Below are 16,709 nucleotides of genomic sequence, written 5' to 3' on the forward strand. Positions count from 1 at the left end.
TGCAGTGATTGGAAATGAAGCTGTGTGACAGCCCAAAAACTTTTGCAGACACAAACAGTATTGAAAGTGAGATTCTGTGTCACCACCCTGAGAGCATCCTGAGCACAAATCAACATGAACCTCCCCCCGTGGGGACGGGGGGGGAGCCTCACTTTCTGGTTTCTGCACCACAGGCATTAAGAGCAAGCTTCTTTCCAGTCAGTTGGCAACATTGTGCTTGCCCTTTTCAGGAAACAAGGTATCTCTCTGTCTGTATTTTGGAAAGCGAGGCGCGTAGGTCGAGACCTCCGTGGTGGGTTTCTGGGCTTCCCACACGATCGGGAAGACAGACGGTCGCACAGATCCCCGAGAGAAAAGGCATATGAAAAGCCTGCTGGATCAGGCCAGTGGCCCATCTGGTTCAGCATCCGGTTCTCACGGTGGCCAACCTTACGTATCCGTGAGAGTTTTGGAAGCGACTTGCAGCGCCTTTTTCAGTCTCCGGCTTGGGACGGGTGGCTTAGCGGGAAAGGAAGACGGCGGACCCCCAGTCCCGAACAGGAAGCCGCGCTCCTTTGCGTCCGTCTCCCTTTGAGCCTCCCGCCTGGTGGAGGAAACGCGCCCCCGGCTCTGGGCTGGCGCGGCAGGGCGGGGCTGAGTCGCGGGCGTCGTGCTTCTTGAGCGCCGCCGCGCCGTCGGAAAGGCGAGCCGCCGAGGGGCGGAGAGAGGCCGAAGGAGGCGGGTGAAGAGGGTGCCATGTGAGTCGGAGAAGCAAAAAGCAGGTGGGAAAGCCAGCAGGATGGAGAGGGGCCGAGGCAAGAGGAGGAGAAAGAGCCCGCCGCGGCGGCTGCTCCTGTTTCCAGCCGGCTGCGCTTTTGACGCTGTCCAGCTCTCCAAAGCGAAGCGCCATGTAAAACGGCAACTCTTCTAAACTTGGGCGTAGGCGGAGAAGTAATTGGGTGAGCTAGGCAAGGGGGAGAGTCCCAGTTCCTCCGGACTTCTTCTCTCTCTCTCTCTCTCTGCGCCCCCTTCTTTTCTGGATAGGCTGAAGAAGCTGCGGGGACGACGCGGCCGAGGCTAGCAGCGCACCTCACTTTCCGAAGAGGGTCCGGCACGTGCGCCCTGGGCGCCTCCAGCCCTTGAGACCCGGGCGCGGCGCTGGGCGAAGTGTGACCGGGCGAGGAGCGAGCAGAGCGAGGGCGCGGAGTTCCCTAACCTGGCGCGGGCGTCGAAGTGTCGCGGCGGAGCCCCTCTCGGTCCCCTTCCTCGGGCCATGATGCCGGGCTGACCGGCTTCGGGGCTGGTGCCTCTCCATGCGGTGACGGTGTCCTCTCCATCTTGCCAGCGCTATGGCCGGGGCGTCTGGCGGGGACCGTGCCATGTTGTCTCCGGCCACGATCCCGGGCGGCGGCGTGGAAGCCCAGCGGGTGGAGTTCGTGGCCCTTACAGCCGTGCAGACGGAGAAAAACGACGTCCCTGCTGCCGGCAGCCCCAGGCGCCTGGGGCTCCTCGGGACGCCGCTGCCGGTTCCCCCGGGGGGCTCCGGAGCCCGATCCGCCTCCAACAAGCGCTACCGGCGCCTCCAGAACTGTCTCTACAATGTGCTGGAAAGACCCCGAGGTTGGGCGTTTATCTATCACGCCTTCATGTGAGTACTGGACCCCCCCAGACCCTTCCCGGACAACCTGAAACTTTCCCCCTAAGGGTCTTTGCATGGGGTTCCGTCATCCAGGGGTGCCAACTTGAATAAAATATTGTGGGGGCCCAGGTAAGCCCCACACCACATAATCGATCACATGACTCAGTGCACACACATCATTTGAATGGGAATGCCCATCAACTCTGTGGGGGCCCAGCCCTCTCAAATATGTTATTGTGGGGGCTGAAGTCCCTAGGAGTTGGCTCCTTTGCCATGCATCCAACTCTTTAACACCTCGGTTCTCCCTGTCCCATCTTTTAACAGGCCCAGAACTAAAGACCATGGTCCTTTCTGTTTGTGTCTTTCCTCCTCCCCTTGCAGTATTAAGATGTATTCCTGCTATTCTTACCGCTTCCCACAGTTTTATGCTTAGGGAGGAAACATGGGGTGAGGGGCGAGCAGTGGCGTAGCGTGGGTTGTCAGCACCCGGGGCAAGTCAAGTAATTTGCGCCCCCTAACCCTTGGATTTGCGCACCCTAACCCTAACCCCCAGATGTTGCGCCCGGTGCGGCTGGCCCCCCTGCACCCCCCACGCTACACCACTGGGGGCGAGAGGATTCCCCAAATAAGAGGTGTTCTGGTGGAGCTTGCTTTCTAGTAAACACAGGTGAGAGCTTGGCCCGAATGGATCAGAAAGTTCAAGAGGGCCAACATTGTCTCACGCTGACCAAGGTGTGCTGCCCTGAGCTGCTTAGTAAATAGCTTGTTTACAGCACTGGGCAGGTGTGCAGGCTCATGCAAAACATATTGAGGGCACTGTTGCAAGGGATGCTCAGCAGGCCAGTGTTGCTCCACTTGTGAACGTGGCCCTGAAAGTCAACAGAGGGCTGAGCCTCCCGCTATTCCCAGTCTGCATAAGTCTTGCGTTCTTTAAATTGCACGTCTGTAAAATGCAAAGCCAGATTTAAATGGCGCTTGGGCAAAGCAACTTTTGACATGACATTTGGGAAGTGCAAGTTTCACCTGACCAGTCCTTGATTACGCAGCCTACCCTCTGCATCCTATTTTCTTAAGGGCCCAGCCCCTCCTTCCTACAAAGGACTGCTGGAATAGGAGGGCAAAGCTGCTTCTCTGTCACCAAATCCAGATCACGGCCATATTCCCCTTCAGAAATCCATTTCCTCCTTGACTTCTTGCCTGCTTGGCTAGAAGCAAGCTTTCTTAGGCATCTATGCAGTCCCAGCCTATCTGGGAACCGCTTTGTACCTGCAGGTTCCTATTTGGTTTTCTCTATTCTTCAGTGCAGACTCCAGGATTTGCTGTGGGGGCAGGGGCTCTGCTAGAAAAGGCAGGACATGCAAACTATTGTTTCCCTTAGGAATTATCTGCTGCTTCTTGGATATTTTGTGCAAAGTGGGAAGGGCAGCACTGTTGGTCCAGCGACCCCCTGTTGGTCTTGGGCAAATGCCCAACTTTACCACCCTCTTGCTCTTGCTGACTGGCTGCTGAACTGAAAAAAGTTGCACAATGTCGCAGTTAGAATGTTAGACTTGGAGTTGAGAGACCTGGGTTTGAATTCCTGTTTAGCCAAAGAAACTCGCAAAGTGGTGCAGGCAGAGCCAGTCCCCAGTGTTCAAGCTAGGCTAACTCTTTGGGCATCTCTCTCTCTCTCTCTCTCTCTCTCTCTCTCTCTGTGTGTGTGTGTGTGTGTGCAAAGGAGCCAGCCTTCCCTCCAATGAATCCTAACCTGCAGTTTCCCGGCTTTCATACTTTAAAAAGAGGAAATAGCATAGAATCATATAATTAATAGTGAAGTTGTAAGGGACCACATCTGGAGCATTTTTAGAACCTGAGATATGAAGCAAAATGTTCAGGCACTCTTCCTCTCATAATGAGTTTTTGAGAAACTAGCCTGCTCTCCCCATGCCACCCTTATCAGTTTTTTAAAAAACTTTTTGTAAAGTGCATGCCCACCTTACTGCTATGCTCATGCATGCCACATCTATATCTTTGGAGGAAGGGATGGGATGGGTGTGTGAGAGAGTTACTATATGGCCAATGGCCCATTCCCATATGCAGATCCTTGCTTCTGCTGCTTTCCCCCCCTTTTCTTTTGCAATTTGGTGTGATAAAAGAGCCCTGTGTAACTCTGAAGCCTGCACGTTCTTTTGCTGATCAAAGTTTGAGCCATGATAAGGTATTGTGGTGCTTGTTTTGCTGCTCTCTTTCTTTGGCCAACACAGAGATCAATAACTTGAGCTAATGCAGATAGACAGGCAGTTCCTCAGGTCCCCCCTTGCAACCCACAAGATTTAGGGCGCAGTTTAAAAATCAGTTTGAAAAATATATTTAATGATGAAGCCATTATTTTGCTCTTAACTTCTGGTGGCAGCTTAAGCAAATGGCAGGTCTTCGCTTACTTCATATCACTGAAGCTATAGCCTCCAATTTGGCTAGCCATTGCTCCCTGTATTCAGTAACTAGTGGTAACTGTTTGCAATTAAGCATAAATTTACCCAAGCTGTATTCCTAGTCTGATTAATAAGTGGTAAAAGGGTTAGTGCTGCTCCTTCTGTGCATGCTGCAGATTGAACAAAGAGGCTTTTTTGTTTGTGTTTTTTGCCTTGGTGATTGTGGATATGAAGCCAAGCAGATACCTCACCTGGAAGGGGAGTGATTGGCTGTGATTTGATGACCACTTACATTTGGATAAAACCCTGGCTAAAGCCATAGCATAGGATTACAGTGGTATCTCGGGTTACAGACGCTTCAGGTTACAGACTCCGCTAACTCAGAAATAGTACCTCTGGTTAAGAACTTTGCTTTAGGATGAGAACAGAAATTGCGCTGCAGCGGCGCGGCAGCAGCAGCAGGAGGCCCCATTAGCTAAAGTGGTACCTTGGGTTAAGAACAGTTTCAGGTTGAGAACAGAGCTCTGGAACGAATTAAGTTCTTAACCTAAGGTCCCACTGTACTCTTCCCATTCCCTCTTTCATGTAAGAAATCAGTTTCCAGGTGAGAGGTTGGGACTGGCTGGATCTAAAATTGAGGTGAAACTCTTGACTGTGCCCCTGTTGTTCAGACATTGAGGGCACCATATATCCAGTACTTTTCAGAGCAGCACAGCAAAACAGATCAGGAGCTTGCAGTTCAAATTTTGCAGCAGTGGAAGCAGCTGAGGAAGAGACAAGGGTAGAAGGAATGGATTTTGAGCAAAAGCAGTTTCCTTTTTGGAAGGAGTGCTGGATTTAAAAGTGTTCTTTAATTCTGCTTCTTTTATATGGAACGACAAGTTAGAGGCATTATCTGGAAGACTTGGCACCAGGGGTTTCCGTTGCCTGAGCCGACTGAGGGAAGGGAGGGCCAGATCTCTTAAGTGATGGCACCAAACTTTGGAGGCAACAAGGCACTTAGATTTTCCCTTTCTTGTGCATCTCAGGCTGTGCAGCCACAACATTGTGCCAGCAGCCAGAACCAGTTCCCGGGCTGCCGGGGGTGCATTGGTGTGATGTTTTTGAATGGTATGGAAAGTCAGTGGAAAGTCCACTCCTCCCAAAGGAAAGTTAACCTTATTGATGCTGAGAGAACCCTGTGGTGACAGAACAGCATTTCAGGCTCTTTGAACAGAGCAATTCCTGAAGGTCTCCCTGTTTTTCACTGCCACCTGCTTAATCTTACCCAGGGCATGTTCCTCCCAGCTTCTGAGCTCAGAAATGTGATCTTCCTCTGCCTCAGGACCCATTTTTCCACAAGAGGGGCAGCCTTGGAACACGGGAAGTTGTAAGATGGCAGTAGATAACTCTGCACATGAGTAACAACAGATGTCTATGATGATGCTTCCATGCCCCGGAGCCTCTGATCTCTGAAAAGTTTATATTGGCCATACTAGCTAAGGGGATCCTCCTTGGCTAGGGTGCCATTTAGTTGTGGGGCTAACAGGTAAAGGGGCCCATTTTGTGTTCTGCCAGCTTGTGAACCCTGAAAGGTACCTGGCTAGTGGCTGTTGGCAACTTCTGTCTGTAGAAGAAGGATGAGGAACCTTTATCCCTCCAGTTGTTGCTGGTCTACAACTCCCTTCACCTCTGACCATTGGTCATGCTGGTTGATTCTGATGGGAGTTCTTACCTTATTTATTTCAACCATTTGTATATTAGTTAATCATAGTTGTCTGGGCACCACAGTTCAAGAAGGACACTGACAAACTGGAACGTGTCCAGAGGAGGGCAACCAAAATGGTCAAAGGCCTGGAAACGATGCCTTATGAGGAACAGCTAAGGGAGCTGGGCATGTTTAGCCTGGAGAAGAGGAGGTTAAGGGGTGATATGATAGCCATGTTCAAATATATAAAAGGATGTCACATAGAGAAGGGAGAAAGGTTGTTTTCTGCTGCTCCAGAGAAGCGGACACGGAGCAATGGATCCAAACTACAAGAAAGAAGATTCCACCTAAACATTAGGAAGAACTTCCTGGCAGTAAGAGCTGTTCGACAGTGGAATTTGCTGCCAAGGAGTGTGGTGGAGTCTCCTACTTTGGAGGTCTTTAAGCAGAGGCTTGACAACCATATGTCAGGAGTGCTCTGATGGTGTTTCCTGCTTGGCAGGGGGTTGGACTCGATGGCCCTTGTGGTCTCTTCCAACTCTATGATTCTATTATTCTGTCTCATTATTTAGAGACAGTCCAGTGACACCTGAGTCCAGTGACACCTGAAGGACCACTGCTAGAGAGGCTTCTCCAGATCTCCCTACCCTAGGCTGGCTCCTGCAAGGTCCTTCAGGAAGATGTAAGGCAGAGTTGCAACAGGAAAGCTGAATATGAGGTCCAAAAGATATTCCTTCCGTCATGGGGAAAAGGATCTTGGTTTCAATAGGCATACAATAGGCAACTGGGCTTCAGTCTCCTGTCCCAGCTCCCCTTCTGCTGATTCACCCCAAAATACTTCCCTTTTTTGCAGAATCTGATCCCCACTACGGACGTGATAAGCTCCTTTATCCTGACTCAGACCATTTGTCCATCTAGCTCAGTATTGCCTGCACTGATTGGCAGTGGCTCTCCAGGATATTCAGACAGCCTTTCTTTCTCTTGGTCCTACCTGGAGATGCTGGGGAATGAACATGCAAGGCAGGTGTTGCACTTTCTCTGGGCCTCTGTCTTGCCCTACCTGGCTGCTCCTTGTGGCATTATTTATCTCTCCATCTATTAGACCTCGATCTCTTCTCAGTTGTGTCTACCTCCTTCCCAAACACTGCAAGGAGCAAAGCTAGCATAGCTGTAAAGTGGAACAGAATCTCTTCTTGATTTGTGTGTGAGACCATCAGACTGTCTTGGCAATCCTGCCCTCCAACACCCTGGGCATTTGCCTCCCTGTTCACCTTTTTAAAGGAGCAGTCCTTTATTCCCCCCTTAATTTTGAGAATACAATTATTTGCTTCTCCACTGATCATATTACCGTCTGAGTAGGGATTCAGTTTGGGCTGTTCCTCTTATCTGCCTTTGTCTCCAAACAGGAACTAGATAGGTAACTATTCTATATTTCTTTTCACTGAGTCAGGCAGGGTGGAAGATGTTAGTTTTGTGTGCCCTGGAGGACACAAGCACCTGTTCTCTGCACTGGAAACTTTGGCTGAGGCTTTTTGTTTCTTTGGGAAGGTGTGTTTTGTATAGACAATCATGATACAATAGCTATGGCCTGATGCCTAGGCATTTTAAATTGGTTTTAGCTTTAGGCTATTAAAAGAAGAAGAACTGTGACATGCTTTGATACTGTAGCTATACTTTCATTGTTAAAGAATTTTATTTTTTAAATTTCTTGTTTTGAGCTGCACGAGAACTTTCATAGAATCATAAAATGATAGAGTTGCAAGGGATCCTGAGGGTAATCTAGACCTGCAATGCAGGAATGTCAACAAACGCATCCATGACAGACGTCTGCTTGAAAACCTCCAACGAAGGAGCATCCACATCGTCCTGGGGGAGACTGTTTCACTGTTGAACAGCCCTTACCATCAGAAATTTCTTCTTGATGTTTCGTCGGAATCTCCTTTCTTTAAAAAAAAGTGGGATTTGGTCAAAAAAGGTGGAATTTAAATATTTCAAACAATATAAACATAAAAAGCCCTGTGAGACCGGTCAGTCCTGTTGATGTGTGCTTTAATCTGTTTTCAGTTTATCATTTCTTTCAATGTTTTAAGTAGTTGTTTTCGCTGATAATTCTGTTGTTTTATTCATTTTGTAAACCAATTGGAGGTTTTTGCTATCAAGCGGTGTATTAATTTTATGAAATGAATCATTATTGTCACTTTTAAAGGTTAATTCTCACCCCTACCCTGTTCTGTTGCTTAGCAGCACAAACTATTCTGCTGATACTCTTTTTAATTTTTGAAATTGTTTTTAATGTTGACTTTTAAATTGTTGTAAATCACTCTGAAACCTTAGGGTGAAGGATGGGTAATATAACAACAACAACACATTATTTTTCATCTAAGAAAGAAAAACTTTTTTCTTTTTCTTTTTGTGAATTTCATACATACTGGCTTTCCCAGTCTCTTCCCTTCCACTCCCAAGTTCAAGGGAGAGAGGGTGTGCTTTCCTGCTTTGAATTTGAAAAGTTGTTTGAATGTTTAAATAAGCTGGTTTAACAGGCTCATAGGCTTTCCAGGATTGGAAAGGACCCAGAGCCCAAACCATTCATTTGCGGGTCTCTTTTTCCTGTGCGTAAAAGTCTCTTGGCATTACAAACTGTTTAAAAACCCCCGGCTGTGAGCATCCAACTAAAGAGGCAATTGGTGAAAAATCTACTTAGTACTTGAGGAAATGTTATTTATGTTAAAGCCGGCAATGGACTTTTGGAGAGAGAGGCTGCTTAGTTTAATTACACTGGAGGAAACAAAGATTAAAATCTTAATCTCTTTCTTGCTGCCCGACAAGGCTGTCTTGAGTGAAGACTTCATTTGACTGCGTATGTTGTTCACTTTGACTTTGTGCAGGTTTGCTTTGAGCTATCTTCCGTGAGACTTGCCGGGGGGTAAGCACACTTAGGACTGCGGCCTTAAAAGTTCCTTTGGCCAGGATCTAGAGGGCAATGGGGACTCAGTTGAATTACACAACAACTTGAGAAGCAAGTGGAAATATATTTCTGTAACAGATTGCCCCTCTGCTTTCAGACTTACGATAAACACTCAGGCTAATAAATGCCAGGGAGAAGCTACTGTTTGCTCTCCTGCTGTGGTACCCAGAATAGTAGAAGAATATTTTGCAAAATAATAATTGCATATTAAAGATGATCCTGTTATTTGCAGTTATTTATTATAAAAAGTATATAATAATTTTTATTGGCTTTTACACATATTTTCCAGCATATCATTCTTTTAAACATCGTTTCAAAATCTTTGGCTGTCACCACCTAAGACTTCCTTTAACCTCAACTGATGGTTTTCTAAAATCTTTTCTAATTATGCATTTTGTTACTATAGTTATTGCTATAAATTCAAATCTTAATACCTATTCTTTTCACAATAATTTATATATTACTCCTTACAAAACTTCTTTTGACCCTACAAGCGATGTCAATTGATTACAGTTGCTTTCCAAATATATCGAAAACTTCTTCCATTCCTTTAGGAAAGTCTGGTCCTGCTGGTTCGAATTTTCCTGGTTAATCTCGCCATCTCACAGATATTTATTAAATTGGGACGTGGGTGGCTCTGTGGTCTAAACCACTGAGCCTCTCGGACTTTCCAATCGGAAGGTCAGCGGTTTGAATCCGCGCAATGGGGAGAGCTCCCATTGCTCTGTCCCAGCTCCTGTCAACCTAGCAATTTGAAAGCACACCAGTGCAAGTAGATAAATAGGTACCATTGTGGTGGGAAGATAAACGGTGTTTCAGTGCACTCTGATTTCCATCACAGTGTCCTGTTGTGCCAGAAGCGGTTTAGTCATGCTGGCCACATGACTCGGAAAGCTGCCTGTGGACAAACACCAGCTCCCTCGGCCTGAAAGCGAGATGAGCGCCGCAACCCCATAGTCCCCATTTATTTAATTAATTTAGCTTCTGCCTTTTTCTCAGTCAGGATGCAAGGCAGCCCAGAGCATAAATGAAAACAAATACAGCTAAATCCACGCAATCAATATAAATATTGTTAAAAATTAAATACTGTCATTAAAAGCAGTACAAAACACTTAAAAGCATTTAAAAGCAAAAACTAAGAAAAGAAAAAAATCCTTCTTGACAGTGTATATAGATGGTCGTTTTGCAATTGTACCCAAAGAACTGGATGTTGCAAGAGTGGGATTCTCTGGTAGTCTCTATAATGGTAGTCATGAGAATGCAGATGACTTGGTTCTAAAACTTCCCTGGATCATGTCCTTTACTGTCTGTTTCATCCCAGAGCCTTGGAGGCAGGGAATAGTAGAATAAAATTCAGATGAAGGTCCCACTCACGTTGCTCCACCTCATCGACCCACTTCTGTGGTCAAAGCACATACATTACCTGTGTTTTATTCAGCTGTGATGTGCTGGTTCCCAGTATGGATTTGGCAATGGCAGGGTATGATTTTAAAAGCAAGTTCCTAGTCCACATGGTGAGAGAAAGAGATGGTCATATTTGTTGTATCTGCTTGCCTTTGGAACTTAAAGGACTATATGTACATCAGAATGTCGTGCATTTCACTAAACTTTGGGTTTCCTTGGTGTTAGAAATTTGGGGCTACAGCTTGTGAATGCCTGTGGAAGAGTTGGTGGAAGAGCATAACGGGGAAGAGTCTGAGGTGCACACTGAAAAATTCCTAGTTCTAGGACTTATAATATGCAGTTTAAAAGTTACTCAGAGAACCCATGGAGGGGAGGAAGGAATTCTTGAGATTCGAAAGAATCTTGTGCATTTTTTTAAACTATGGATGAATATGAATGTGAACGAATTTCTAAAACCAAATAAAAATTATTTATAAAAAAAGAATGAAAAAGGCCTAGTTCAAATTTCACCACTGCTGTAAACTCAGAAGGGGCACTTAAGCAAGCTACTTTCTCAGTTTCAGTTGTCCCATCTGCAGTATGGAGATAATCTGTCTGATTTGCAGCAGGATGTAAAGCATTTTGAACATTTAGATTGCAATCCCATTAAACTCAGTGGGGTGGACTTCCGAGGAGACATGTATAAAAGGGTTGTGCTTTATAAATGCATATTATTGCATTGTCCCAGCTGTATAGCAGCTTCAATTTGATTCCAGGCATAATGCAAGATGAAGACATATCTATAAATCCATCTTTCATTTGGCAACGGGTTGCCGTAAATTGCTTTGGGCCATAGCTCAGCGGTACAGCATCTGCCTTGCATGCAAGAGGCCCCAGGGACCAGAGTCAGTCCCTGGCACCTCCAGGTAGGGCTGAGAGATGTTCCTGCCTGACACCCTGGAGAGCTGCTGCCAGTCAGTGCAGACAACACTGAGCTAGATGGACCAATGTACTTACGATATGGCAGCTCCCTATGTTTTCTCTTCCTTCAGAACAAGGCTTTGTATTTGCTCTTGTTTCTTTGGAATTCTCTTGCTCGTTCTGAATTGCCTGGGTGCTGCTTTCCGTATTTGGCTCCTATCTCTCCCTACATCTGAAAGCTCAAGGTAGCTAGCAATATTTTTCTTTTCTTTTCTTTTTTAATTGAGATGGAAATATATCAGCTAGCCCCACAACGTGGAGAATAAGAACCCCATCCCTAAGCAGAAAAAATGGAATATTTATATCTTTTTAAGGTTGGCTTTGAAACCTGCAGGTTTATTTATTTTGATTTGTAAAAATATTTCTATGCCAGTATTCATAAAAATATATATCAGAGTGTTTTACAAACAGTGTATGTGTGCGCGCACATGCGTGCTGTGGTTAACCCCTGGAAGTTGCTTTTGCAAGATATGGCAATGGCTAAACAGTTTCAAAAGCAGGGCAGACAATTCACAGAGGGAGGGTTTTAGGAACAACCATGATCTAAGAGGAACCTCCAGGTTCAGGGGCAGTCTACCTCTGAATGTAGGTTTCTGGGGAACAGGCAGTATTGCAGGGAGGGGTGCTATTATTTTCACATCCTGCTTGTGAATTCCTGGAGATGTACTGTTGTCTAGCCTAGCATATGGAACAGAATGCTGGACTTAACTAGAGTTGTACTCAAATGTCCTCTCAACATTCTCTATTTGTAAGTCACAATTTTCCCAGCAGCCTCCAGTCGGTGTGGTACCCTATTAGCAGTTGTAGCCACATAGCCATATTTCCCCCTCTAAGGAATATTATTTGCCGCTGCTTTTGTGTTGACAGTCTGGTCACTATTTTGAATTCTCCACAATCCCTAATGGGGTGGGGGCATGAGTGGTAACCATCATCAAAAAATGGTGCAGAACTGCAAGGTGGGAATTGCCACGTGGTCTTCTTTGAGGCAGGGGAGTGTGTGAGAAAAATATGAGACATTTTCTCGGAAAAGTATTTTGAGAAATTTCAGCTTAGCTCTTGACTATATGTACCTTTGGTTTGATTCAGCAAGTTACTCTTATAGTCTTTAACTTATAAAAACATGATATATATATATATTTTAAAAATCAGCATTATCAGGAAACTTGAGTTGTCATAAGTGACCCTCTTTATAAATAAATGGGAGCTAATTGCATGAGGTGGAAGTTCCTGGTACAAATAAGACAGCTTTCGGCTGGCTGTTGTTTATAGCTTTGTCCCCGCCATCTGGGTGTGTTAATACTGGCCTACTTTGCAGAATTGTTGTAGAGATAATTAAGATGATGCATGGGTAATGCTTATGAATTGCATTTTGAAATGTGCTGAATAAAAGCTAAGCATTTGTTAAAAGCAGGTTTGCCCTCTCTCCCTTTACCAACGCGTGCCACGTAAAACACACATCTGAATTTGTTAATTTCATTAACAAACTCACGCTCAGCAACAGCAGAAAAGACAGTACAATTCATCAAATGTGGGCCTTGGAAGGGAGAGCCTCACGAGTCCGTGCACCGGGGAGTCTCGGAATGAAGAGTGATTGGGTTAGCGGCAAGTGGCGGAGGACCGCCTTGCCTCTAATTGTTTTGTAAAGCCCACAAAAGCATTAATGATCTATGAGTTAATAGCACTGGGTGGCGATGTTCCTTGGGTTCAGCACAAAGGGTAATTATGCAAAACAAAAGGAGGAGTGGCAGGCCTTGAAACTTTGCATCGACTCCCGTGCTGGGCGCAAAGAGACAGCGTTAATTCTGGAGGGTTCAGAGGTGGGGCTGCCTTGTGATATCGAAGATGACTTCCCCTCTTTTCCACCTAATTAGATAGCTCATCTTCTTTGAGCATCAGGGTTGCAGCAGGGTTTCCGAGAAAGCAGGAAAGCTATAAATCAAAGAGCAGGTGTTACGATTCCCCTGTGCTGGGGATCTTGCTCCCTCCCCTCCCCCCAGTCTCTCTTAACTGGGTTATTTTAACAGGATGGATAGACAGAGAAAAATATCAATGTGCAAAAGGAGAGAAGTGGTGTGCCTGATGATTATTACTGATCTTTTCCTATTAGCCATGCACCAAACCCCACTTTTGAAGTCTGGTGTAATGTTCAGATTCATAAGAGGCATAGTTTTCATTTTAACCCTATTCACCAGGTCTCTAGCCCTCTTGGTGTGTGTTGTAGATTTAGTTCTTCTCTGCCCCCTGAACCAGTTTCTGCACCAGTTTCTACAGCTGCTGTGGACTCCACTGCATGCTGTGTAGTGCAGAAAAGTCCACATGGAACTTGGTGCTGATGCAGAATTTGGTCTTTTGACAATCTTGGCTTTTCATTGTAATCTTCCAGGTTTCTAGCCCTCATCATATATTTCGGTGTGCATTATTGCCTGCCTACTCACCTGCTGGTCTCTACAACTGACAGAGCTTCTGCAACTGAGTTCCTGTGCCAGCTGCCAAGCCAGAAATATGGGGGAGCTGTTAAGTAAAGAATCAGTCTTAGTTGGTAGCAGCAACTGTTCTGTACTCAGCTTCTACTGTCAGTCCATTGATCCCTTTAGATCAGTATTGTCTACACCACTGGTCTTCACCTGGTGGGTTGGGACTCACTAGTGTGGGTCATGGCCTGATCCAAGGTGGGTCGCAGCAAGAGCTCTACCACCATGCAAACATATAGTAAAAGGTTAAGAAACAGATCCCCAAAATGCCACTTAGTAGAGTTGTGTTTGTTTCGCTGTGATGTCTTTGCTGTCACATTACAAAATGCTTTCTTTCTCAGTCCCCAAAAAAGAGCTAGAAGTGAGAGATTGCATTGTTTGTAAGTTCCAAGGGTTCAGTAGTTGTTTAGTTGCTTGTTTGCAAATATTGTGCTAGAAAATGAGAAATCCCAGCAAGGGATTTAGCAGGGTGGGAGGGATGGCAGTGAACTTCCAAAGCACAGCAGAAAATTCAGCCCAGTGCAGAATGTTTCCTTAACTCCTTGAATGTCATGGAGAGAAGCTCTCAACGGAGAGTTGTCTTCTTATCCAGATCTGTTGTTCGGAGAAGGAGTCTCCATTGCTACTGAACTGGTACCCTGGCAGTTTGTGGAAGTTAGAAGCTCAGGCCTTTGGGCTCCATCCCTGGTTGCTGGGAAGTGGCTGGGGTCATGCGGGAGGGGGGTGCTGAGTTCCACAGGTACATTGCATTCGGCTGAGCAGGCATGACTTGTTGCAAACTGGGAGTGGTACAATGATTGACAGAATTCCAAACAAATATATATTGAAATCTGATAAATTGTACCGTGCTGTCCAGAATCATGTAAAAGGGCCCTATACTGAGTGAAAGCTTTCTTATTCTGTGTTCTCTTAATTTAATGTATGATGTCAGTCTTTCCATTTCAGCCACATGCCATACCTTGTTTAACCATTCAGTTATGGGTGATGTGTTTGTTATTTCTCGCTTTAGAAGGCACTAAAATCTTAGCTGCTAGCAAAAGATTGGCAACGTGAGTTTGTGGGCTCATTAACGCCAAATAAATCTATGGAAACTGTTCCCATGTTCAATAAGAGGTCATATCTGAGGGATGTATTATTTGCTAGAGCAGTCAAGTCCAACATTTTCCTGTTGCCTAGAATGAACACACAGGGGAATGTGGCTCCAGACAGGGAGGACTTCCTGTCATACCTGCTCTGGAGCCTCCTCCCCTTGTGTGTAACCAGGTGGATGGGCGTGACCCTAGCTGACCATGTAAAAGGGCTAGCCACGCAGCCATCTTCCCTTCTTCTCCTTTGGACTTCCTCTTTTGGATCTTCACTTCTGGATCTCTACTGCCTCTGGCTCTTAGCCAGCACATGGCACATCCTTACAGAGGATGAAAGCAACAAGTACGTTAAAAAAAAAAGGTAAAAGGGTAAAGGCCCCTGTATGGTTAAGTCCAGTCAAAGGCGACTATGGGGTTGCAGCACTTATCTCACTTTCAGGCTGAGGGAGCTGGCATTTGTCCACAGATAGCTTTCCAGGTCACGCAGCCAGCATGACTAAATCACTTCTGGCACAACGGAACACCGTGACGGAAACCAGAGTGCACAGAAACTCCATTTACCTTCCCGCCACAGCAGTACCTATTTATCTACTTGCACTGGCGTGCTTTTGAACTGCTAGGTTGGCAGGAGCTGGGGCAAGCAACAGGAGCTCACCCCATCATTGGAATTTGAACTGCCAACGTTCCGATCGGCAAGCCCAAGAGGCTCAGTGGTTTAGACCACAGGGCAACAAGCAGAAAGTCTGAGACCTAGCTCTGACTTCTTTTCTCTACAAATGTAACTTGTAACCACAAGATAAAGCCTGCCTTCAGATTACTGGTGTGAACTGAATGATAGCAAAATTTTATTGTTATTTTTCAAGAAGACTGTGTTGTGTTATTCTTATTTTAAGAGGGAAATAAAAGGGAAAATTTACCTGGAACAACCCAGATGGGACAAGCCAGACTGGATTGCTTAATTAAAAGACTCCAGCTTAGGGGTGGGCAACCCAAAGGCTAAGGGTGGGATGCGGCCCAATCATCTTCTCAATCTGGCCCGTGGACGGTCCAGGAATCAGCATGTTTTTACATGAGTAGAATGTGCGCTTTTATTTAAAATGTATCTCTGGGTTATTTGTGGGGCCTGCCCGGTGTTTTTACATGAGTAGAATGTGCACTTTTATTTAAAATGCATCTCTGGGTTATTTGTGGGGCATAGGAATTGGTCCTTTTTTTTCTTCAAGTTGTAGTCTGACTCACCACATGGTCTGAGGGACAGTGGACCGGCCCATGGCTGAAAAAGGTTGCTGACCCCTGCTCTAGCGAGTCATCAACTGCTTCACTATAAGCTGCAAGGGAATGTTCTCTGCTGTTTGCTCACTAGCAGGAGTGAGGAGGGATAATATCAAAACAATATATCCTCTCCTACCTTCCTAAACATTCCCACAATATCCTGTAAAATCCGTCCCCACCCCACAACTGCTTCACCATATATATTCAAAATCAGCATTTTTAACTTGTCTTTAAATTGCTTCAGGGTTATTTTTTAAGAATAAAATAAATAAATGATGAAGCAGATAAGGTAAAACCTATCGTATGTTGCAGGTTGGGGCAAATCAGTGCTGTTTTTAGGCCAAATCAATTGTATTTTGCTTTTTAGCAAAATATGTGTCATAATCAGAAATGAGCTGCACTTAGTACAGCGAAGATTGTACTGTATATTTTTTAGTATTTAATATTAAAATGCACTTTAAAATAGTGCTTTCTTAAGTTCAGATTGCTTAATAGATGTTATCTCCACAATCAACTTAGCCGTAGTGATGTGAGAACACAGGTTCTCTTATGGATTAGTAACTGATTAAATACGTAATAGAAAGTGAAAAGGAGGAATAAATGGGCAGCTCTGATGAAGGTGCTGGAACAACAACTCCCTTGTGAGGAATGACCTCAACATCTGGGGCTCTTTTATTTTGGTGGGGAAGGTGAGTAACTGGGGGGTCAGGACTGAGTTTTATAGAAGCATACACCGTGTAGGAAAGTAGACAGAGCTTTGCCATCTCTCTCATAATTTTAGGTCATTGCAGCAGACTCAGTACAGACACAAAAGGCAGCATTTCTTCACACAATGC

The 16,709-nt window shown here is 45.5% G+C and overlaps 1 protein-coding gene across 3 annotated transcripts in view; it reads left to right on the forward strand.

Moving 5' to 3' along the window:
- Positions 1-744: 744 nt before the first annotated feature.
- KCNQ4 (potassium voltage-gated channel subfamily Q member 4) overlaps positions 745-16,709 on the forward strand; it is a 100,104-nt gene continuing 84,139 nt past the window's right edge. For all 3 annotated transcript variants that reach the window (XM_081200039.1, XM_081200040.1, XM_081200041.1), the window contains exon 1: positions 745-1,627. In XM_081200039.1, coding sequence (XP_081056165.1) covers positions 1,329-1,627 — 299 coding nt within the window. In that variant the 5' untranslated portion in view covers positions 745-1,328. The remainder of the gene's footprint in view (positions 1,628-16,709) is intronic.

This window comes from Podarcis bocagei, assembly GCF_964188305.1.
Source record: "Podarcis bocagei genome assembly, chromosome: 7".
In the NCBI taxonomy this organism is placed as follows: Eukaryota; Metazoa; Chordata; class Lepidosauria; order Squamata; family Lacertidae; genus Podarcis; species Podarcis bocagei.